This window comes from Dermacentor andersoni, chromosome 2, assembly GCF_023375885.2.
Source record: "Dermacentor andersoni chromosome 2, qqDerAnde1_hic_scaffold, whole genome shotgun sequence".
Taxonomy (NCBI): domain Eukaryota; kingdom Metazoa; phylum Arthropoda; class Arachnida; order Ixodida; family Ixodidae; genus Dermacentor; species Dermacentor andersoni.
The window spans coordinates 38471423-38495910 of NC_092815.1; the positions used below are offsets into that span (position 1 = coordinate 38471423).

General features: G+C 41.2%; 1 protein-coding gene across 6 annotated transcripts in view; it reads right to left on the reverse strand.

Annotated features, from left to right (window-relative positions):
* Positions 1 to 24488, reverse strand: part of LOC126542452 (tetratricopeptide repeat protein 37) — an 88742-nt gene that overhangs the window by 3483 nt on the left and 60771 nt on the right. For 4 of the 6 annotated variants that reach the window (XM_055077254.2, XM_050189522.3, XM_055077256.2 and 1 more), the window contains 11 exons: positions 23950 to 24046; positions 22212 to 22283; positions 21031 to 21155; positions 16795 to 16915; positions 14427 to 14604; positions 11309 to 11567; positions 10843 to 11033; positions 9640 to 9798; positions 9332 to 9411; positions 3155 to 3218; positions 1145 to 1278 (listed from right to left, as the gene is read on the reverse strand). In XM_055077254.2, the coding sequence (XP_054933229.2) occupies positions 1145 to 1278; positions 3155 to 3218; positions 9332 to 9411; positions 9640 to 9798; positions 10843 to 11033; positions 11309 to 11567; positions 14427 to 14604; positions 16795 to 16915; positions 21031 to 21155; positions 22212 to 22283; positions 23950 to 24046 (1480 nt within the window). The other 2 variants (XM_072286380.1, XM_055077257.2) reach the window with 2 other exon arrangements.

Consider the following 24488-nt stretch of genomic DNA (forward strand, 5'->3'; position numbering starts at 1 on the left):
GAGCGTTGGAGTTCGCGTGATCTTCTCAAGGTGCAAAGACATCGGTGAGCGCAAGAAGTTAAGGCACACGCACACTAGCCCTTCTGCTGAGCAACTGTGTGCAAACACTGAACTGAGCAGAGTGGAAAGTAACGGTCAAGCTGAACCTATGATACTTTCATTGGGTGCTAACAAACGCCGACAGCTTTATCTCTTATTACCTCATGCACTAATCATAGCAGCTGTCAACGCAACTGTGCTCTCCAGGCACAGTGTTCTTCGGTGTAGTATCAGGAAAGCGACTGCAAAGTTAAATCTTTGTGTGGTAATCTGCAAGTCCAGGATTTGAATCCTTGTGGGGCACAATGGCTTTTTCATAATTTATTTATAAAATTTCTGCAAACCACTTGGCGATTTCTGCAACGGACACCGACAACTCTGGCGGACAACAAAACGTCCAGAAGAGTAAAGCTCATAACGGCTATCTCAGTAAATTTAGCACTTTCCAGTGCCCTAAAAGTACTCTTGCAAGCACTTGTGCATTCCAGCAACAGAGGAGATACAGAGTTACAATGATCTGGCACACTTCACGGCACCAAGAATAATTGATAGCAGTGAAGCATGGAGGAAGCCATGTGACCCTCACGACATTACTTGCGCTTTCCTTTTTCTTCATGGAAAGCATAGACAAGATAAAAGGGTATTGCACTCTCGCATGACAAGAATGGCTGGTCCTGGCAGTCACTAGCTTGAAAAGGTTTTAGTCATGTGGCATTTTACATCAAAACCTTAACCTTGCTGCTCCACTACTGAAACAGCATGAATGTTGCCTTTGAAGTGCAAGAATCCCCACTCCCCATTGCTCTCCTGCACAACTCCTAGCTTCTAAGTACTACTACTGTTTTCCCAACAGAAACTGGTATTTCATGCTCAGAAGTGCTATTATTTGGCTTGTTGCTACCTCACTGCTCAGAGAGCATGGGCTAGATAATAACCATGAGGAGCTGTTAATGCTTCCAATTTCTTTGCTTTTTTTTTTTTTTTTTGCTGCAAGTACACATAAACATCACATGCCACCTACAAAAATGCAGAAAGGCAATTGCAGCACCGCATGAAGCAATAGGTTTCTCTCAAATTTTTGTTCATACGAGCACCTAATACTTGCCTGGAATTGTCGTTCTCCAGTGCCCAAACACCAAGAATCATGTGGCCTGCTTTGCACCTGGGATTTATTCTCAGTGCTGTGTTCAGATGTCCTAGGGCAGCCTTTAGCATCTCTTCACGTTGGTGTGAGTCAGTCTGCAACATATTGAATCGTGGTGTTGCATTTGAAAAGTAAAGTCATCAAACCCAGATTACAAGTAAACTTGGTCACTGCACGATGTTCTGCTTCAGCATAACATATTGTAATGCATTCTAAGCTCACATTGTTATTCAATACTTCAAATGCATGTGTATAAGGTACACTGTTGGTTGCAGAAAGTGCATGAAAAATGGGGAGAGGCTTCAAGCAGTTACTTCTACCAGCATGCAGTATGACAGGCTTAGACATTAAAGCAATAACATTAGAAATGTCTAGTCCCATACGCTGATTATCATTATATTTACAGTAAACTGCACCAGCTTTCCCAGCAACAAGCCCTTTTGATGCACATGATTGTTTGCAATACTAAAGCAGTAATGCTGGTGCAATTGCTGCTTTGCTGAAGTATGTTAACAAGAGTGTTAGTGCACAAGCTAGTTCAATTATTTTTGTAAAGATAGCTACTGGAATGCTTCACAGGGATTGAACCAGGACATTGTTCTTAATGTTCATAGATGTGTGGATGATTTTCTTGTCTTCTTATCTGTTCCACATGATGACTTTAGCACTGCAGTAGCTGAGCAAGTGTTGCTTTGTTTCAAACAATGCTCACTCTCGTTAGCTTTCACAATGGACTTCCTGACAATGGCACACTCCCGTTTTTAGACTTAGCACTCTATTATAACTGTGACGAACACCTTTGTTGGGAATATTTTTTGCATTCTAAGAAGGCCATTCTATCTTTTGAGTCCTCTCACACCAAAGTGGTAAAACAGGGTATAGCTTCATCATGCCTCAAGTCATTCCTGACCAAGTCTTGTGCACACAGCTTTGGTCATAGTTTTGACCTTTTTGACCTAAACATGTCTCGTGTGAAAGCCTTGAGATTCCCTTCGAGTGTGCTAGTTGCAGTGGGTTGAACTTCAGGCTCCACCCACTGCTTTGCCACGCCAGAGGACAAATAAGTTTGTCGTGATGCCATACGTCCACACGATTTCACTCAATATAAAAAGGATCAGGCAAAAACACGGTGTTGCCCTCGTCTTTACAGCTCCTCCCAAGCTTTCTAGGTTGTGCACCTTTGCAAACGGCGATAAGAAGAACAAGACCTGTGAAAAGAAACATGCAAAACCCCTCGCCTCCTGTGCCACCATGGTATATAAGATATTACTCGACTGTGAGAAAGCTTACATTGGGCAGACGGGGCACTGTCAAAATGACAGGCTAAGAGAATGTTCTTCATCTTTAAAATCCCTCCCTAAGCAACTCTGCGCACCTTCCTGCACACTGCAGAAATTGTGGCTGTAAACCTCTTTTCAATAAAACCAAGATTATAAGCAGATCTAAAGGCAGACTCGAAAGGGAAATTCTCAAAGCTGGTCAGATTCACGCTTAGGCTAACCTTTGTATTAGTGCCCCATCAGTGCATCTGATGGATAAGGAATTTACGTTCCTCGCCATTTCTACGCTCCTCCTCTGTTTTCTACGCCACCCTCCTCTGTCCCCCCCCCCCCCCCCCCCGAAAAGTTTTTTGGAATGATTTCTGTCAGGCCACTTGCACGTGCTGCTGTTGCTATCACCTACACTAGCTGTCATTATTGATGTAGTGATGCATGCCCCGTTGTTAGGCGATTGTCATATATAAAAAAAAATTAACTTCCTTTCACAATTCTCGATGGCAGCGCATGCACAATAATGTTCCTGGTGGTTTGTCTGTGAAAATATACTTTGTTTCAAGTGAGCGTCTTTCCCGTCCATGCCTCCTTTTTCTGCAACGCTTCTGCGCTCCCCTTTGCAAAAATCATGTCAAACCAACTAGCCCAACAGTTTAATATTCTAAATCTCTACCATGAGCTATGCTAAAAAACGTACCTTTGCAGAACGTAAGGCCAGCCAGGCTTGGCACAGTTCAATCTCCAGGATCTTCTCTTTCATGCTGAGAGGCAACACGAAAAAGGAAGCAGCAGGCTGTAACACACTGTACTGTAGTTATTAGTTATTCTCGACACTACCAGGGACCAAGTTGCTAAAGCTCGTTCCCAGAGCACCACCCAACATTACCTACATAAAGGTGTGAAAGCCATAAAATTACAGGGTATTACATCAAGTAACTAGCGAAACAAATTCACTCCATGACTTTATTAGATCAATCAGGCTTCCTCACTGCCATTATTATTAAGAGCAACAGAACTGCACATGACTAATTGTAAATTATTTATGTTTTTTAAAAAGCTACTTCATCAGATGGAGCGCCAAAAAATGCAAAAGATTAGTTGAAGAATGAGCAAGTTCAGATGGTGAGAGACAGCCAAATTTGTAGAGTTAGGCCTCGGTATAATGAACTTCAACACCATAATGAAATTTTCTACATAATGAAGTGTCTAACTTTTCATAACTTCATGCCCATAGAACACATACAGTGTGTACGTAAAGTCACGGTGCACTTTTGACCAGTCACAGGAAATCAACGGAACAAAATAGAAATGTGAAATCTTCACCAAAGAAATGGAAAACTCTCTAAGTTTCATACCTGTTCAGTGCAGTTCGATGTGGCCTCCATTTGTTAGCAACCCACAGAACACACTGAACTTTCCTCTGCACCATCCACATCTCGACTGATGTGGGCATGGGCTAATCCACTGCTGTGCAGTTGCTGTGTCGTCACCTGTGTACACACAAACCCCTGCACATCACACTACGGAAACTTGGAGAGTTTTCCTTTTATTTGGTAAAGATATCACATTTATATCTTGTTTTGTTGCTTTCCTGTGACCGGTTAAAAGTGCACCATGACTTTCCCAACACACTGCATATTTAACCTCTATGCAGCAAAGTCTGTTTATTTGTAATTTCAATATAATGAAATTTCACTACTGCCGAGAATGATGACCAAGACAATAAATGGAAACTGCTACAGGTGCCAATGGTCAAATGGTTAAATCACAGGATTAACTCTCAAATTGTGGGCCACATAGTAAAAAGCATCCGGCAAAGCGGTTCATTGAATAGCCGGCTATGGCCTCCCAAGACCTGACAGTGCACGCGGCCCAATCTCGGAGGCCATTTATCTGACGACTGTGGCATCGAGCAGATGCACTAGGAGGCATACGTATCAGTGCATCGTATCAGCGCATCACTGCATTTTAAACTACAAACAGTGCCAGAGAGCACGAGGGACTAGAGTGAACTACAGGGACAAGCAAGGAGACCGATATGATCACAAGGAGCAGTCTTCTTGCTTGTCCCTTGTGTTCTTCAGCACAATTTGCAGCCCTGCTAAACCAACGAGTTCAACAACATGTTTCAACTCATGTCAGCGCCCAATATGGCGCATTTGTTGTGGCTAATGTCTCCCAAGGCATGAGTAGTGGTACTAAATGCAAGGCCCTATCGCTCAAGGAGGCTAGTATCTTGTAAGCAATCTCAATTCGTGAGAAGAAAAAGAATGTCGCCACTTGTTTCAGGATGCCACAGGGATCGCTCTTCATGATCTTGAAGTTGAAAGAAGCTATCCTTGATGCCATGAAGAAAGGGACAGACTCCCGGCAAAATCAATTGGAATATTAACAGACCACAAATATAACGTAGTGGTGTGCGAATAGTCTAAGCTTAGAATATTTGATTCTAAAGACACTATTGCTATTCGAAATATTTGAACCTCAAGAATTGCTGCTGTCAGGTTTTCAAGTCAGCTTCGCCGCAGTACATCCGCGTTATGCGGCGAAGCGTACATGTGTAGCGGTGAAGCGTATTTTTCTGGCAGTGAAGCATATCAAAAGTAACAAGGGGCACTGTTTATGGGGTGCTTATGGCTAACCGACACTATTAGCATAAGTACCCACACTGTGCTGTCTCTTCATGCATCTTGACAACACCAGCCGCCAGGTGGAAACCTCTGTCTGCTACTAATCTGGCTAAGTGCTTAAAAACACAGTTTACAAACTACAAATTTAGCCAAGTGGCTTGGCAGTGTTTTCAGACCCTCATTCTAAAGTAGTTGAGTACCAACAGGGTGTTTCCATGACAAACTGGACTAAATACCTGGCTTTAGAAGCAGCAAGGACAATTTCAACACCAAGAAACCCAGATATGTCCTCAACAATTAAAGCTTCTGAAGAGGCTCCTTGCACATCAGCACTGTGAAAAGACTTTGATAAGCTCATTAATCAGCATCAATTTTCACTTCCACAAGCACAGGTTGAAATATATGTGCATCATGAAATTTTGTGCCAGAAAGAAGATCCATAGGAGTGGTTGTGCAAGCATGGTGCTCATTGTTAGCTCGGCTTCCTGCAGATACCAGCCACTAGTGTGCCTACTCAGTAGCACTTTTTGGTGTATGAATGAACTGCGACAAACAGGAGGGTGTGGCTGCTCCCTAAACATGTTGAGCAGCTATCCTTACTTCATGACAACATGAGCACCTGAAGTGTTTTACTATATTGACCAGAAGACACCTTATTTTGCTTTTTCATTTTTGATGACTTATTTTAAAACTTGACTCCACTGAAAACCCTTCTAAAGCTTTTTTCAAACAATTTGCTTCACGTTTTAAGCGTGAAAACCTCATTTTACATTTTCACTATGCAATACATATGTGCTTGTCATTGCCACATATGGTACAGTTATAAACAAGGAAAAATGCTTTATTTTACCTTGTTTCAAGATCAACTCTTCTGTGAAGCAAAGTTCTTCACTAAAGAAAGTTTTTCATGGCAGACACCATCATTCCAAATCAGCCAAAAGGTTCAAGAAGGGCATAATTCCAAGTATGCGGTCTTTAAGCACTGACAATATGCTGCCATCAATGTAGTAGAAAACAAAGACCGCAATAAATGTGTAGCACCAGCGCTGACAAAATGGCTGAAATCCATGTTGTAGAACACGAAGACTGAATCAACACGGCCTTTGAGGCACTGAAGAAAGCGGAGATACCTATGTTTTAAAACAAAAAAGGGCAAAGTAACCGGGAATATTAAAAGTTGGCACTGTAGCTATCTATGCAGTAGAAGAAAAAAAATTCACCTCCATTCCACCCTGTGAAAGTGGATGTACAGCGAAGCTGGTTGCAGACGCTGGACAAGTACCGCCACCCCAATTGGTGTTAAGAGGATGTAACGCAAGTACCACCACCACAAGTGGCGTATGTCGCACACGCATGCATGTGTGCGAAAGTGCAGCATACATCCTCATTCTTCTAGGCCATCCACCAAGTAAAAGGGCCTAATTGAACTAAACTAATGTTTAAAAGTAAAGTGCATCAGAAAATGCATAAATTATGACTTACACACAAGCTGCAGACATGAGAGCTTCATATTGTTATTCAAATATACAAGAAAACATAAATCTGTTACAAGGAAACTAAAAGACAAAGCCCTTTTCTAGCTGCCATTCGATGTGTGTCTGAGTGGCCGTGGCCACTTGGTGGCGGCACCATTAGCAAAGCATGCATTTTCATTTTTGTAGGCCCTCCGCCTAGTGCAAAAACGTTACTGGATTAACTGAATTTATCAAAGTAAGATGCCTCAGAAAATTTGTAAAGTACTAGTTACACACAACCTGCTGACATAATAACATCGGACTGTAATTCAAATATACAAGAAAAAATAATCTTGTTACGCAGAAGCTCAAACACAAAGCCTTCCAGCTGCCATTTGTCTTTGGGCCCTCCACCTGGCGCAAGAGCATTATTGAAATAATCGAATTTCTCAAAGTAAAGTGTGTCAGAAAATTCATAAAGTACAACTTACACACAACCTACAGAAATGATAGCATCAAATTGTAATTCAAGTATACGAGAAAACACCATTCTGTTATGCTGAAACTCTAACACAAAACCTTTTTCCAAGTGCTGCTTTTCTGTTGAGCACGCCACGAAAAATCCCGACCAACTTGAGGCTAACAGGTTCGCTGTAAGACTAAGTGGACATGATGAGCTTGTCCAAATCGCTTTGAAACGGAATTATAGTACACTTCCATTAACTGGACTCCGGATAGTCCAATTTTCATGTTAATTCAATTCCGACCAAATATCGCGGCCGGCGCCCATACGTTTCTATGGGCCCAAACTTACGTTATTTCCATCTCAAAATTGACCTTCGCTAAATAAATCAAAGTTGGTCAGCTCCGCCGCAATACAGCCGTGTTGTGCGGTGAAGCACATGCAATTTGTTGCGGTGAAGCATACTAAGAATGCAAAGGGACCACTTTCACGGGACACAGTACGCGTTTCTTAATTATACAGACGCGCACGCGCCACATCCAGTTACAGTACGAGCACCTAAGCGCCTAATAAGCATACTGGCAACCATTCAGAGCTGTTTCTGGCGTTGCCGCGGCGATTTCTCGTTTCTCCCGCCGTCCGTGTCTCGTATATGAGACCGTTAACGGGGCTTAGTACGCGTTCCTTAATTATAAGCGCGCGCACGCGCCGTGCACCGAGATGCGGAGAAAAAGAATCTGTGTTTTGGGAAAGCTAGCAAAACGTAAGGTGGTAAGATGAAAAAAATTGGGAAAGTAAAGGGCACATTTAAAGTCAACAAAAGAGTGGAGGTCTATCTAAAACTCTGAAGGCCTGCCAGTAAATTTAGCAGGCGTCTTGGTGCTCGTACTGTGATCGAAGTTGGCACGTGCGTAAATTAAGGACACGTACTATGCTCCATAACAGTGGCACGTTACCCCTTTTGGTATGCTTCACCGCATTATCACGACTGTATTGCGGCGAAGCTAACTTTAAAGACATATACTGCCAAGTGAATTAATGGCATGTTCCGGCGTTTTCTTTCGTTTAGTTTAATTCGACCTGCCGAATAATTTCACCAGTATAGTCGGTTCTGTCAGGATCGAATTAACGGAAGTCGACTGTTGCCCTTGACGAGCTGAGCTCGTCCAAAACGCTCAAGGGGATGACTTAAATGACTGTAGTTACAATACCATCAAGCAAAAGTGTTGCACTAATAATTTCTTTTACCACAAAGCATAATTTTTCAGTACGTTATTTCCTTTGCAATAAACACCTTTTTTCTCTTCATACCTATGGTTGGTGAAAAATTGACGTTTTTGCAAAACGAGTAATATTCGTATTCAAAAAATATTAGATTCAATTCGCACTTGGTTTTGACTATTCAAATTTGCTTTGAAATTGAGGAGGAGGAGGAAATAACCTTATTGCGTGTCCTGCGAGTTGGTGGGGAAGGCCAAAGGTGATTCAAAATTTAATATTTTCACACAGCTAATATAAAGAGCATTAGTCAAGCACCTTGCACCTGAAACAGGTTTTGGATATAAGTAACCAGCCAGTTTTTCAGAGCTGCTCGATTATTTAACCGCAGCATTGCTATGCGTTCGAAAGAAGTAATTTACAGGTTTTCTGTGGAATAAATAGATAACAGTAACCAAAATTTTGGACGCCGTGTCAGGTCTCAATCAGACTTAACTCAAGGCCATCGCCACCTACTCCACAGAACCAATGCATTACGGCGACTAAACTTTTGGACGCCGTATTGACCTTGCTAGAACTTTTGAACATGATGCACGAATGACATGATGCACTGTAAGTATATAATGATTGACACAGCATCAAACCACGACATTAGTCGCCGACTCTCAAATGCAAAGAAAAATTTTTATTTTCATTGAAATTAGTTTCTTTTTGGACTGCCCAAAAACTCAATAATACTCATAAGTTCGAACATCTCTTGTGGCCCCTTCCATGTTAGAAAAAGTCAATTGGCGACTGTGCTTCTTTGAATGTGAGGTACAACTTCAATGTAGCGAAATTTTGATATAACAAAGTAAAGTGCCGATTTTACTGACTTTGTTATATAGAAGTTTTACTTTACAAAAACATAACAGATGCATAAAGTCAATCACAAGTACACATTCTATCCTTTGAACAGTGACAAAGTAGTGCCAGTAAAAAGATTAGTGTATAGGTTTTTAGCAAGCAAGCATCCCACTGTAGATAAGCATAACATACCTTCTTAGAGCAAAGCTATTGAGTTTAAGTTGAGAAAAAACTAAAAAATTACAATAATCATCTTCTCTTACCTGTCATACTTCTTTGCCCTTTCAAGTGACTCAATAGCCCCACTGAAGTCTGCAGTTCTCTGCTGCAGCTTCGAGAGCATCTGCAATGTTCACATTTCTATAGGCATTTGTTAAGCAAACTCATAAGCAAGCACCAGAACACAGCACATTATACCAATGACAATGACACCCTACGGTATCTGTTCGCAAGTGTCATAAGTTGCAACTGTGAATCAAACATGCCAGTTTTAATAAACCGACATAGTTGTCGCCAAAACAACTAGTGCACATGTTCTTCGTATGTTCAAGCAAACATATGAGGCACTGACCTGCCATCCAGTAGCTATGTCTTCGGACTCAACTACACTTTGAAGAGAACTCAGAGAGGCCTTCTCCAGACGTGTCAATTTTGTCAGCAATTCTGAAATTGCCTGCAGCACATTCAGTGACTTGGACACAAATGGGCTGCCTGCAAATCCCCAGAGAACCTAAGCAGAAAGAAAAAGAAGAGCGAGAAAAACATTATTTGACCGAGTAACTGTTGCTGAAAGATGCTTTCTTCAGATTATATAGTGAGATGCAAAAGAACAACCTCTAACAAATAGCACATTTTAACTAAATCTAAATTTCATGCTGAAGTGTTCATTTTATTTCAAGGGTTTTGTTCAGATGTACTGGATTCTCCCTGAATCATTTTTTTATAGACATGAGAAAACTGCACTGGCACAGCAAAGGCTCAGACATTTTGCTCATACATTACATACATTGTATAACAGAGTTCATGCATCCATGAAGAATGGTCAATCAGAGTTTGTCATGCTGTTTTGAAGGTCAAAATAGAAAGCCACTTTGTGGGATAAATGTTATAGTAAAAGTAGGTAATGCCATGGATCACTGACCAATGTCGCAATAAAGAATGCAATGTCTTGGAATCTCCTTGGTTCTCTTGCTTGTGCAACATTTGAATATAAGCATTTTTGTTTTGTCGCAGTGTTCCACCAAAATCTTGCACAGGCATGTAGACTGTTTGGGTGTGTGCAATAATCTTTAGTATTTCATCGCTGCAGACATGAGCGTTGGGACTAGTCACTCAATTCGTTGTATGCTATTGCACATTTCTTTGTTCTTTTGTGTCGCATTTATTTCTGTGTTTTCATTAGATCTCACTTGTACAGTAATTACTTGGTACCGCAGCATGCTCAAAGTACAAAGCTGTCAGAGGTCCCTCATACTGACGACAAATAATGACAATCTAATGTGGACCTCAGAACATCATATACTAAGAACTTGAAGCTGTGCTAGTTGATTCATGATTCCATGAGTATAGCCAGTAGGTTAGAAACATAAAGAGGCTTCATTTTTGTCCATGGAATTCATTCTTCCTTTCACCCTGTTTCCAGTCTGCTGGCTGTACTTGTAGAATCATATCCTTTGCGACGTTGGTCAGCAAGCTCATTTCTTGCAGTGCCTTCGTCCTACCACAACTGTTGTTCCAGTGGCCAAATGAATTCTAAAGGTTCTACATTACTTACTAGAAGCACCAGCTCTGACACTTTTTGCCATCGATGGTGGTTGCAGGCATACTGCACTTGAACCAGGTTGGACCAAAGTTTCCATGAAGCGTCGGCACCAAGTAGAAAGCGATCATGCTGTAGAGCTTTGTCAGCCACAACTCGGCATTCGCTTATGGCAAGTCCAAGAAGCACCCAGCCCGAGTGAGAGTCTGAAAAGCAGTGGAAGTAACAGACATGACACCTTAGCAGACATTGCTATTATGAAAGCAAGACTTCTCAAAGTTGTTGCTATGAACACTCCCATGTTGTCTCAGGTCAAACAACCATGACTACGTGGTATGTTAGACTAGTATGACCAGCATCACCAATGTTTCATTATTTTGATCTCATGATAGCAGGCTCACTCATTTAAGAAATTGAGGCATGAACTTACAAAAGACCTGCACAATGAAAACTACAGCTGTCAAAAGGCAGCAGTTCTCACCAGGGTAGAGGAAGACCATCTTCTGAGCAGCTCTCAGGGCTTCCGTGGCCTTTCCTTGCATCAGCCTAGCGAGCACAAGCATGGCCATGTGTCGTGGAGAGCATTCTCTAAGAATGAGACCAGCCAACGCACAGCACAAAGCGCTGGGTCTCTTTTCCGTCAGCAGGGCCTGGGTTAACACTGACCACAAGGAGCCCTTGTCTGGGTGCAAGTGCACTGCGTTACTGAGTACACGACAGGCTTGGCGAGTGTCAGCACCCTGTATAGATAAAATCAAGCAATGGAAAATGATGGCTGTAGGTAACATAATGACAGTATATGCAGCTTCATCTCTGCATTCACAAATAAACCTCAACTTGAACCTTGAAGAAAACAAAACAAATTCTGACGAAGATGAAGGAGTTATTAATAACTCGTCTTGGCTACATTATCAGAGCCTTGTTCATAACGGGAGCTTTGTTCACAATGAGCAAGGCTTCTGTGAGAGGCACAAGATGTCGAGCTTTTAGTAATTTCCTAATATTCAAGGGAATCCTTTTTTTTTTTAAATCATACTTTCCAACCAAGTGACATTTTGTCAGAGTCTTGACTTCCTCAGCTTGAACCTGTTCCTCAACTCCACCTAGTTAGCACAGGAGAGCCCAACGACTCGGAATAAAGCTGCTTGCTCAGCATTGTGCTTAAGTAATATTTTTCAGTGATACCTGACATGAGCTGTAGCTTTAGAAATAAGTCTCCACTCGTGCTGAGCATGTTTCGTTAAGTAGTATGAGCAGAAGAGGCACTGTGCAGTGTTACTGAAGTGCAGCGATTAATCCAGTCAAAGAATGGTGCTAGCCTCCAATCTTCGGAGACAAAATGTAGTAATATGGACTGGAGGAATGTGCAGTATAACCTCGTTCATACATTTTGGAACAAAAAATGCAGAATAAATGTACAGTCGAACCCACTTATAACAATATTATTCAGGTGCCACGAAAATTCCATTGTTATAACCGATAATTGTTATAACCGGGTTGCATGAAAAAATCAAAATAGGGGATGGCAGAGCTGTTATGATAAAACTATAATGGCAAGGAGGCCAGTGCCCCCACCTCGCCACTCTCTTCCATCTGGCTGCTGATTGTGTTCGATCGTTTAACTGCTTCCTGGGTGCTCTGATCATGCATGACAAGCTGCAGCTGTCGGCGTTAAAGAATGCCACTGCTATAACAACTGCAAAGAGGTGTCATGGGTGGCGAGCGATATACATGTACAAGTACTGCCGAGGCATCGCGTTAGTGGCCCCAAAGGGGACCTTTTCAAAATTGTGAGAATGCTGCTGCAGCAGCCTGTCAGCTTGAGAAATCCAGAAGAAACGCTGAGGTGAGATCGCCACAAGCATCTTGACACGTACTTCTCACTAGCTTTCATGAGAAAACCCTACGTCCCTCAGCCTTGCATGCTTTACACGAAGCTTGCCGACATCCTTCTCCAAGGCATCCAGATGCTCCACATAGTGCAGCAGAAGGTTCCTTGCGAAAACGAAGCCCCGGAGCAACTGAATCATCTGCCGGGCCTCCTGTAAGGACAACGTTAAGGCAGCCTGCCATACCGCATCATCGCTGTCGTCGCTATCTGATGAAAGCACAGTCGCGACGATCACCTCATTGGGGAGAAGCACTTAATTTTCAAATCTACAGCCGTGCACTTTCTTTTCACCGGCAACATTTGCCAATGATCAGCGCATTTGCCAATTGCATTTGCCAATTGCAATTGCCAATGATCAGCGGACAGATCAGCCATATTCCGTTTCAGTGGCGAGAAACCGCGTGGCCAGGAACGATGTCAACGCAAACAATGAAGACCAATGCAAGCGTTTAAGCTGTTTGCAGAACTGCGCTAGATGAAGAGCCAGCGAGCAACATGTGAGCAACCTGCGAGCAGCGCAGTTGGCGCGGTCCATTCATGTTTTGTAGGTTGGGGAGCATAGAGCTTTGGGCGCAGCCCATTCGTGTTCGGAAGGGTGGAAGGGCGATGGGAGAGAGGCGCGCGGACATGGCTAGAAAATGAGCACGCAGCGGCTGTTGGAGCAGCGGCCCATCGTGCAGTGGCTCGGATTGCTCGTTTTATTTTTTTATTTTCAAGGACTTTGCATTTCACTACCTTTCGGCTCGCACACCCAGCAGCCAAACTTCATCGTTATAACCGATAACGCGGCATCGAGGCATTGTAGCAAGCGGGTTATTTCACCATGGAAAACATACAAAAGTTGGCGGTACAGCAGCTTTTCATTGTTATAACCGATATATTGCTAAAACCGGTATCGTTATAAGTTGATTCGACTGTATTAACTGGGAATAAGTACGACATGAAGTCACAAAATAAAAATTTGGTAGACTCAACTGTAGTTGACGTCTACATAATGTGAAGTGTTGCATGAATACGAGATGCCCATTGTTGTTTTTGCAACTTCAGCTAGGTTACATTTGCTCTGCTCAAATTAGGCCTGGCCTGTGTCAGCAGCTTCTTTGGACAGGGCAAGAGTCTATTCAGCAAGAATGATTGCTGCAACGAGACATGCTTCATCGTTTTCCTACTGCGCAGTGTCTTAAGACAGTGAGTGGAAAGTGAAATGAAATCGAACTGGTGAGCGATACCGTAATGTGATGCCGCCAGAGCGAAACATGGTGCTCATTTAGCATCGCCTTTAAAGTTGTGCACCCCATTGGACATATAGTGCACTAAAGGGCAATAATGTATATAACAAACTAATGTCAGTTCCCCCTTAAACTTTGTTATAATGAAGTTTTATTGTACTGCAAAAGGAACTCCACATTTTAAAGCGAAGTTTTCTTTGCTTGGTTTTACTGCTGGCTGTAAAGGCTGTACTGCATTGTCCATACTGCTGTTAGAATTGCGACCTTGTGCCTATGCATATATGGCAGATAATCAATAATCTTGTTCTTACATTTTATTAAATTTCATATAATTCAAACAAAAATATGTGATCCTTGGCAATTTGTACAAACAAGTTTCTGCTGTGTTTTGTTCCCCTCACCAACAACATCTAAAAGAAGACAGATCAGCTTCGCAAAGTCGCAGCTTTATAGTAATATGACAGTATCAAGGGGCTTACCTTCATAAACTGCTGGCAGCAGAGCAGTGATGCTGTCCTCTCGTGAAGTGCTGTGCCACTCTTACTCAACATCATGAGCTTCTGAATGGAACTGTGGCAGGCACGATTGTCCCCGGCAAGCAAGGACAGGCAGAAGAGAGCCTCCAAAGACTCACGAGACTGTGGCATGCCACCTAACCTGCGAACAAAAGTACCACCTCATATTGTATTTGTCACAAATTGCAACTGCATGTGTTATCCTCCTGGCACTTATTGCAATAGCACACTACTTGTACCACGATTTTAATGCCATAGTTTAGCATGCTAAAATACCTCGAAATTACTTGAGCACCCCATGCATTGTCTTTTTTATTGCCTATTAGTTGCTTGTGGTGACTGCTGACTGCTCATCAGTTTTAGCAATATGAAGCGCTATGTACTTGCTTGCATGTAATGATCATTAACACTGGGTTTTGTATGCTTATGTTGCATAGGTATTTTTACACATTTGTTCGTGAATGCTTCCTGTATAAAATGGGCTGAAGAGACTGTGAAGTTAATAAATAAGAGGAAGATTTAGCTTTGTATCTCCTATCTAAGTACATGAGGACAGAGAAAACATTTCTCTTGGCATCCACTGCATTGAATTTGATGAGGTTTGCTGCATTTAAAGAAATATAAAGTGTAGTGACTGTAGCCAACAGATTTTTTATTTAGGACATTGATTATTTTTAAACAAAAATTCAAAAAATGTCAAGTACAATAGACTTCCACTAATGCGACTTTGGTTACTTCGATTTTTCAGCTACTTCAATCCTGAATGAAGGTCCCAGCAGGCGCCCATGCATTTCTGTGGGACCAAAGTTCCGTTATTTAGATCCTAAAATTAGCCTTCGCCATATAATTCAAACTTGTCCAGTCAGCACGCATGCACCTAACCATTATGGTGACCCTAACAGTGATCCCTTTAGTGGCGGTGTATGTCTCGGCAGAGCTTAGGAGACAATTAATGGATTGAAAACATGTAAAAAAGAAATGTCCTGCCGAAAACGCATATTTTTGGCCTGGCCTAGGAGGATTTTCGCGCAGTAACTGTAGCTTACAATGTCTGATTATGGTATTTACCCTATTCTAATATGCACATTTAAAAAAAATATATATTTGGGCCGAAAATTGCCTGCACAATGCAATCAGATATAAAATCGAAACAGCCTCAGGACGTTCATATGCTTTACCGCATAACATGGTGCATTGCGGCGAAGCTGACTTTTAGAATCGTGCGGCGAAGCTGACTAGAAAACCAGCTGCCATTGTGCAACACAAATTAGACCTCTTAGACCTTTAGCAATTTTTCTTGCTAAAAAATTGGATGCATATTAAATTTCTACTTTGTTTAGGTGGTTTAATGTCATTTCTACATTAGTTTCCTGCCTTAACACACTGAAAGTGGCACCTACTTTTTGGCACCTGCATTTGATTAGGGCATGTTAGTATGGGGTAAATACTGTCAAATGAAACAACAGTGTGCTTTGGCGTTTCTCTGCATCTTGTTTAACTTGACCCGCTGTACAATTCAATCACTTTCAACGGTCTTATCAAGGTCGAATTAATGGAAGTTGACAGAATGAATTTTTCAGTTCTGTGACTCAGTAAAAATAACATCACAATTCTGTAAGCTGTTAAAAAACATCTAAAGCAGGCACAATTAGTGTATTGTACACCACTTTGAAATATATCACTGATTTGTGAGTATAACTTTTGTAGAACCCTCGCAAGCATTGTAATTATTTCACATAAGCTCTAAACTTATATGTCAATTTTGTCCACTGAAGGTACTCTAACAGGCGCAGTTTACAGAATCGTGATGATGAGGTGCAAAATTATGAGATGCTAAATCAAGATTCTGTATGCTACAGCCACTACAATTGAATGGAACAACAACTGCAACAAATTTCATTCAAGTCAGTCCAGCATGAGAGTGTTTCTGCACTTTAGATGTATTTTAGTATGAAAACCAGAGTTGGTTATACCTTCCTCATAAGACCCCTTTTACTCAACTAAGCCCTTATAACAAATGGGCGACTAAACTTCAGGCATCCAACTTACGTGCACATGCAATCTGCACACTACACAAGCGAAACACTATGTGTGCAATCAAGTGGTTGTGAATACTGTGAAACCAACGGAAAATCAAACAACAAAGTGTCAAGCATGCAAGAAAGGTTTGTCCGCTTGCTTCGTCTTGTTCGCCTTTGTTGTGCAATACTCCACCAACACAAAGCGATGAAGAGCTTATGCTACACATTGGTTTCAAGAAAGAAAGAAAGAAAGAAAGAAAGAAAGAAAGAAAGAAAGAAAGAAAAGCATACATTATATAAGAACCTGAGACCTGTTTTGGAGGAAATCCTTAGCAGCTGCTGCACCAGAAGCCTTCAATGTGACCATGGCCATGCCTAGCTCCACTCCTCCCTTGTTCTGGAGTTGACTTTTTGATAGAGCTTCCTCATACACTGCAAGCATAAAAACACACATCAGTGCTTAAAAAGCCTTCTGATGAAAACTCAGCCAATTTGTGCTTTGCATACTTTTCCCTCATCCTGTTGATTTCTGTTTACTAGATGTATTATACAGAATCTCACAAAACCACTGACAGACTTTGTGCAGGTCAATCCTGGCCCATACATCCCTTTTCTAGCAATTGGCCAAGAGCAGACAATGGCCACAGAACACGAGATTAACATAAGATTAATTATTCCCTTTTTACTTTCTTTTTCTTGCAACACCAACTACCCATTAGCATATGTTGCTCTAAGAAGGCAGCGTTTTTAGAAGCTGGGCTAGTTTGGCCGTATTGTGTGCCCAATATGTACGTACCATTTCCCCAATACTCTTCATCATTATAGCCAACTATTACAAAAACAGCAGTTAAGACTTAGGAAGCAGGCCAATAATGTTTGTTTCATTTATTTATTTATCAGGCTTTTGTGACTGTGCTGAAGCACTGAAAGGCACATCAAGACGACAGTTTGCAGGAATATGAAGTTTGTGACTATGAAATTGAAATTGCGAAGACCCAAGTTCATTGCTAAAGTCAAAAGAAATTATCAAAGCCTCGCTAACTGCAATGATGCTCATTGGGATGTTTGAATGATTACTGTAACATAACGAAAAGTCAGTTTGGAATGAAACCTTGAAAGAACTGAATGGGTGCTTTGCAAACAATAATGGAGAAGTCACAAAGATGTGGGGGAGATCGGAGAGTCACAATAAATTGTTACATGTGTGCTAAGTGGAGTACATTGCAGAGATCACAGAGAGACTAAAACAACAGCCATATTTGCAAGGACACCGGGCACATGTCAAGGAATCTATGGTGAAATTTACAATTGCACGAGGCAAATTAGAAGAGACAATGCAAGTACCTAAGGAAGAAGACAGGACAGAGCATCACCCTACCACGTTCCTTGCTCTGTCTTCGTCTGCTTGCACAATACGTACTTGTATTTTAGAACGACAGAAAGCTGAGCTAGTTGGTAAGGATTCATTATGCAAAAAAGAGGTGAGGCGTGCAGACAGGACACAAGAGTAGAGAAGTGGACAACGAACTGGTTCTTGGAGACGCCATCGTAAGTTATACCCATAGAAAAACCCTTCCTTTAGGTCCAAAGCACTGTTTTAAGCCTAACATGAGACCCGTTGACGTTTTAAGCATACCGCACTGCATAACCAGGGTCGTCCCAGAAGAAGAACGCTCGCGCAGTATTTCAGATTGTATTGCTAGCATTAAACAATCAAATTCTCATTTTAAAACGTCAGACCCTCACCGACCGTTATTTAATTACCTTGTGGAGCATAAACTTAGACCAGTAATATCTGAGAAGGAAGGTTATTTCGTAATTATGCCAGATGACGTGTTCTCAGAAAAAGCGATTTCAGCCATAGAAAAGAATTTACAGCCAGTAAAACTCAAGCCTTTGGCAGTTAAGCAACGTGTGGTTGACCTCCTGACAAGACATAATCTTGATAGGGTTGTCGCTAATGTCAAGAAAGCAAAATCCCTTACCTTAGAACTATTTTTATCGGCAAAGGCCCATAAGCAAGAAATTCCTTTTCGTGCTATAGTGCCAGAGAAAGGGATGTGGCAGGTCTGTTTCGCTAGTTACCTACAGAACTGCTTAGCTTCACTAGTTTTTTCAGACCCCTTTTGCTTGCGTAATTCTCAAGCACTAGTTCAGTATTGGAGAGAGGAAAATCCTGGTTATTGTACAGCTTTTAGTATGGATATCGAAGACCTGTATTATTCCTTGCCGCATGATGGGTTGCTAAATTCCATAAATGAATGCATTAAAGACCAAGTGAAACAGTCGGCTTTTATTGACAGATGCGGTGTTTGCACGAGAGCTTTTCTAGAAATTCTTTCAATGTACTTGAAGTCGACGCTGATTGGGTGGAGAGATGGCGTTTTTCTGCAGAAATCAGGCATTTGTAGTGGCTCAAAGGTTGCCCCTATTCTTAGCAATATTTACCCGAGTAAGGTTGACAGTTGCTTAGAGAACGCCTTAGGTGATAGCGTTATCAAGATATTTCATTACGTTGATGATTACCTGATTTTCTGCAATAGGGAAGAATTCGATTCCGCTGCTACCTCAGTAAGTGAGCAATTTAAACTTCATGGAGGAGGATTAATGTTTACCAAGGAATTTCCTCAGCGACGCGTAATTCAGTTTCTTGACATTTCCTTGGTCTTCGAACAAAATCACGTTTGTTGGCAGTACTCCCCAAGATCTTTGAAGCCGTTGCTAAACTTGCAATCCAAGCATTCCAAAGTAGTAAAAAACGGAATCGCCATGCCGTGCCTTAAGTCTTCTCTCACCAGATGCTGCATGCACAAAATGAGCGCCAGTTTTAATGCGCAGGTCCAGCGCCTATTAGAAGCAGGTTATCTTAGTGTAGCAGTGGCCACTGTGGCTGAGCGCCTAAAGAAGTCGGTTTCGAGGGGGTGGACGCGATTACAGAAAGCAGTAATAGCAAAACAAGAGTAGTGGTTTTCTAGGTATACTTTGTGGCGCAAAATACATTTCTTGAAAAGGGACAGAAGAAAGGGAGACATTGGCGCTTCACTGTCTCCCTATCTTCTGTCCCTTTTCAAGAAATGTATCTTGCGCCACAAAGTATACCTAGGAAATCTAAGCACCAACTTGCCCAAGAAGAAGTCCTTTTGGAAGAGTAGTGGCTATTCCGTACATTCATTCAGTGTCGCACCAGCTTAAAAAAGTTGCAAGTAGATATGATGTTAATGTTGCTTTCACTGCTCCCAATAAGCTAGGTAAGATATGCGCTGCCGTACAGAGGAAAAAGGAGCAGGTAAAAGGCAAGAAAAGAACAGATATTTGTCCAGTGAAGCGCAATAAGAACAACAGTTTTACTGACTGTCGTATGGGTGTGGTTTATAAAACTCCTCTTAACTGTGGTCAGTTCTACGTAGGGCAAACGGGACGGGGTATCAATCAGGGGCTAATGGAACATAAAAAGTCGTTAACCGGTGGATCGCCTTCTAATCTTTCCCTACATTGCCAAGATTGTAACTGCACGCCAGAGTTAGATGAATGCGCGATATTGTACAGACATAAGAATGAAGATACGCGACTTATGGTAGAGGCATGGCATATCTAGAATGGTGGAAGTGCGTGCGTGAGTCAGGCTTCGATTACTTACATAAGGAAGAGATTAAGTGCCTTAACAGTTATCTCTCACGTAGACCGGCACATGTACCCGACTGACACGTGGTGATACCATTCCTGAGCTTGCACAGATGAGTTTTGTGTCTTCTTTCTTGTTTCACCTCAGTGCTCCCGTCAGTTGATAGTTGGCGTTCGTGTTGTCCACTTCTCTACTCTTGTGTCCTGTCTGCACGCCTCACCTCTTTTTTGCATAACATACTTGTATTGTTGAACTAACTAGTCCAAAGAAACGTGTTAGGAGAGACAAGAATTTAAGAAAGTGCTGCAGAGGCCACTAAGACACCCTATAGAACGGTGAAAATAATTTTTAAATTATTGCTGTAAACAGGGGAACAACAATTTCAAGCTTAAACTATGAAAAGATGTAGCTGGGTCCCTCCACAAGCTGATGTAGGCATAAAAATTGTTTATAAAATTGTAATTACTTAAATGCATGAATTGGAGTAAGGTGCACTCAAATGTGGCAGCAGACAAGGAGAGATCACGTGACGCATGTGTAAGTGTCGTGAGATCAAACTAACTTTGAAAATCATGGTGGTGTAATTCTCAGTGGTATAAATGTGTGGAAGCTTCACTAGTCTGTGACCGGCAATTTGCATGGGTCTGCTAAGAGAACTCATAACTGCTGTTCATGCGAAATGAATTAATTGATAAAGTAGTCAATGGATGCTGAGGTCCTTTCCTTATTTTGTGCCACTGTAGTAACGTTAGGGCTTAATATAAAATGCCCACATAAAAAGAAAATTTCAATACATCTTATTAAACAAAACTCTGACTGCACATATCAGTTATGCAGTCACAATTAAACTTGTGCATTACAGACCCACATGCCAACATGCATAAAATAGAAACGTGACAAACAAGAAAAATTTAATTCTTTGCACCTTTCAAGGCTTCAGAAGATTCACCAAGCTTTCCATAACAGAAACCAAGGAGGCAAAGCACTTCCTGTGAGCGTGACCCTGTCTGGAGGCAGTGCTGAATGGCTTCCTCATAACAACCCAGAGAGCTGCAGCAGGAAAGTAAGACTACCATCAGTGGTAACCCAAAAGTTGTGGCAATCATAAATTTTACTGCCTATAAATCTTTTTCCTTCACTTTACAGCATGTTAACTCCATCGTAGGCACCAGCACAAAGCCATAGGCTTTTAAGAAAAACAACTGGTTAGTATTCAATCTAATATCACTCAAGTATCCCTTTCTCTTTTAGGCAGGAACGAAACCTTTACGACGCCTATTGCAGATATCTAGAAGCAGCAAAAGCAGCAAGCATGCAGGCCTTCAATCTAAATTTAAGCTTTTGTGAGTTATGATTGGCCAGCACTGCTAAAAACATGTACACAAGACGAATTAAAAGGATGCACACAATAAGGACAGGATAACATTTCATTAGCATTACAGTCGAACCTCAATATAACAAATGGATACAGTCAAACCTGGTTATAATGAAATGGGTTACAAAGAATTAATGTATATAATGGGGGAAGTGAAATCCCCTTGAAATCCACATTGAGACTGACATTGCAGTACATGCAATAATGAGTATAACAAAGTAATAGATATAACAAAGTAATTTCACCTCCCTCTTCAACTTTGTTATATAATGAGGTTTTACTATAAATGAATCATTGGATATAATAAAGTAAATCAAAAATTTTTCTGAATGATATTAGCATGTAACAACTACAGTACATATATAATTCTATTGTATTTTGTGTTGGATGTGACTTCATAACGAGGTTCAACTGTATTAAACACAGTAAATTCAGGTCTCCACCTTCCAGTGACCCTTTAGTCTTAGCACTTGGTTTTGTTAGTTCACACATAAAGTATGCACATCAATTTCATAGGTCTTGTCCATGTGTTCATAGTATTGCTTTCAGTGAAGACACCTGTACAGTAGTCTTCAGAATTTGCCTATATGAATGCCTGAATTCAAACTAGACTTTTTCCGTAACAATGGACAACCTACTGCAAATCTCACAGACAATTTTTTTTTTTTGCTGGAATGTATGGACAAATGTCATTTTTTGAGATCATTAAAAAGCACAATATTGTTACTCACCATAACACACGTGCCAGGTTCACACGAATGCAATTTACATTCTCATCGGCTTGGCCAGGTAGCATCAGTGCCCTAAAGCAATGGCAGAGAAAGTAAGGTAGTGCAAATCTAGGAGGTAATAGCATACGGTTGGCATTTGTATGTTAAAAACACTTGAAATCCTTCTCAAACCAATTACACTTTCAACGATAGTATTTTGTGTAAGCATGAAGTGGATAAACCAGCAGGAGCAAATGCGTGAATGGGGTTTAGCATCACAAAGCTGGAAGATCAATGAAATGCCACATTGATGAGCCATGGGTCATTTATCACCACTAGGAGTGTTTTGCTCCTTAACTGGCAACTCTACAATGCAACAAAAATGGCCATGAAACAACAATCTCAAAATACTAAGAGCAGTACCTCTATGTTTATGCAGTTTCTCCTAGACATGTTCTTTACATATGGACTGGTTTATGCATAGGTTAATGTGGACCAAAATCACAGTATACAGGCATTTTCATTCTCTAATTACCCTCCCACCAATCTCTTACCAAGCCTAGGCCCAGAACTGAACCTGAAACTACATGCTGAGAGCTGTACTAGCATGAAGGATCACATGAAAGTGATCTTATGAGAATAGAGCCATTGTCATTAAATGTCGGCCCATCAATGCACTTATGCTCTTAACAATAGGTGTCACATACCAAGCGATACAAATGATGTCCATGCACATGATTCGAAATCAATAAAGACTGGCAAAAAAAAAGAATGGATTGTAATAACAGCTTTTCTCACAAAAGGGCACTTGTGAAGTAAGCAAAGAGCATTTTTAAGCAAACCTCAAGCACCGATTAAAAATTAAAAACATTAGATAACTGTTACTGTTTCTTATTGCATGCCTGAATAAAAAATTCATTGCAAGTTCCAGATGTATGTGGCAGCATATGTCTTGGCAGAGCTTAGGGAACAGTGAATGCGTTGAACACAATAACGGTACCTCACAACGTCTGATTACGGTATTTACCCGATAATAATGCGCATCTTTTGTTTTCGAAGAAAACTGGGCGAGAATTGCCTGCACAATGCAATCGAATACGAAACCCGTCTTCGTGGCGTTTACACGCTTTACTGCATAACATAACTGTAATGCGGCAAAGCTAACTACAAGAAATCATGCGGGGAAGCTGACTTTAAAAAACCGGGCGCCATTCTAAAAAATCTGGTACGCATTAGATTTCTACTTTGCTTAGGAGATGTAATCTAATTTCGACGTTAGTTTTCTATATTAGATACATCGAAAGTGGGCGCGCGTTTGACTTAAGTGCGTGTTAGACACAGGCAAATAGTACCAAATGAATCAGCAGTGTGTTTTGGCCATTTTTCTACATCTTGCTTAATTCGACCAGCAAGATTATTCGATCAATTTCGCCAGCCCCGCCAGCGTAGAATTAATGAAAGTCGACTGTATCAAAAGCAAAACGTTTCAATGCTCTCATTCAACATCAAACGCTTCCGAGAGGTCAATGCAACTGTAACTGTGCCAATTCAAACCCAGCAGCAGAACGCATGCCAATTAATCTGACCCATCCCTCACAGCCTTTGTGGGAAATTCCTTGCTCAAAAGTAAAGCTCATTCTAGGCACAAGGAAGTGAAACAGACCTCTGAACAAATTAGCACAGAGAAAAAGATTATGGTGACTAAGCTTCTTTCATATAAAAAACAAACTAATAACAACAACAATAATAATAACAATACCTTTTGTAAGCATCCCTGGCACTTCTCAGTAGTCCTTGGCGTTCTAGTAGTATACCCAACATGTTGAGTGCTGCGGGATCCAAAGCTCCTTCCAGAGCTATAACAAATCCGCATGTAAACATGCATCGACAGTGGTTGGCAAAAGGTCATGCAGACTTTATCTGCTCAATGTCCACAAAGTATGTAAACAAGTAATAATGTCTGCATTTCCATGTTATGATATTTATGAAACAGACACTGCATGAGTGCTTACAAAAGTGCACAGCTGGATTGGACTAGTAGCCTGGTTCAAGAAAATAAAATGATTATCTGCACAAATTAAAATAAGCAAATTCATGACATAATGCAATTCACCAATCAAATTTTAAAAATTTGAACATAGAAATAACTCGAATGCAACAAATGGCTATTATATTTAGCCTGATCTCTGAGAATGTCGCAGCATGTCAAGTGGCTTGTCTTGGAAGCCCTGAGGCTGTGTTATGCTTTCTTTTTTTCCGTAAAAAAATTCTAAACGACACCGATTCCATAGCTCATTT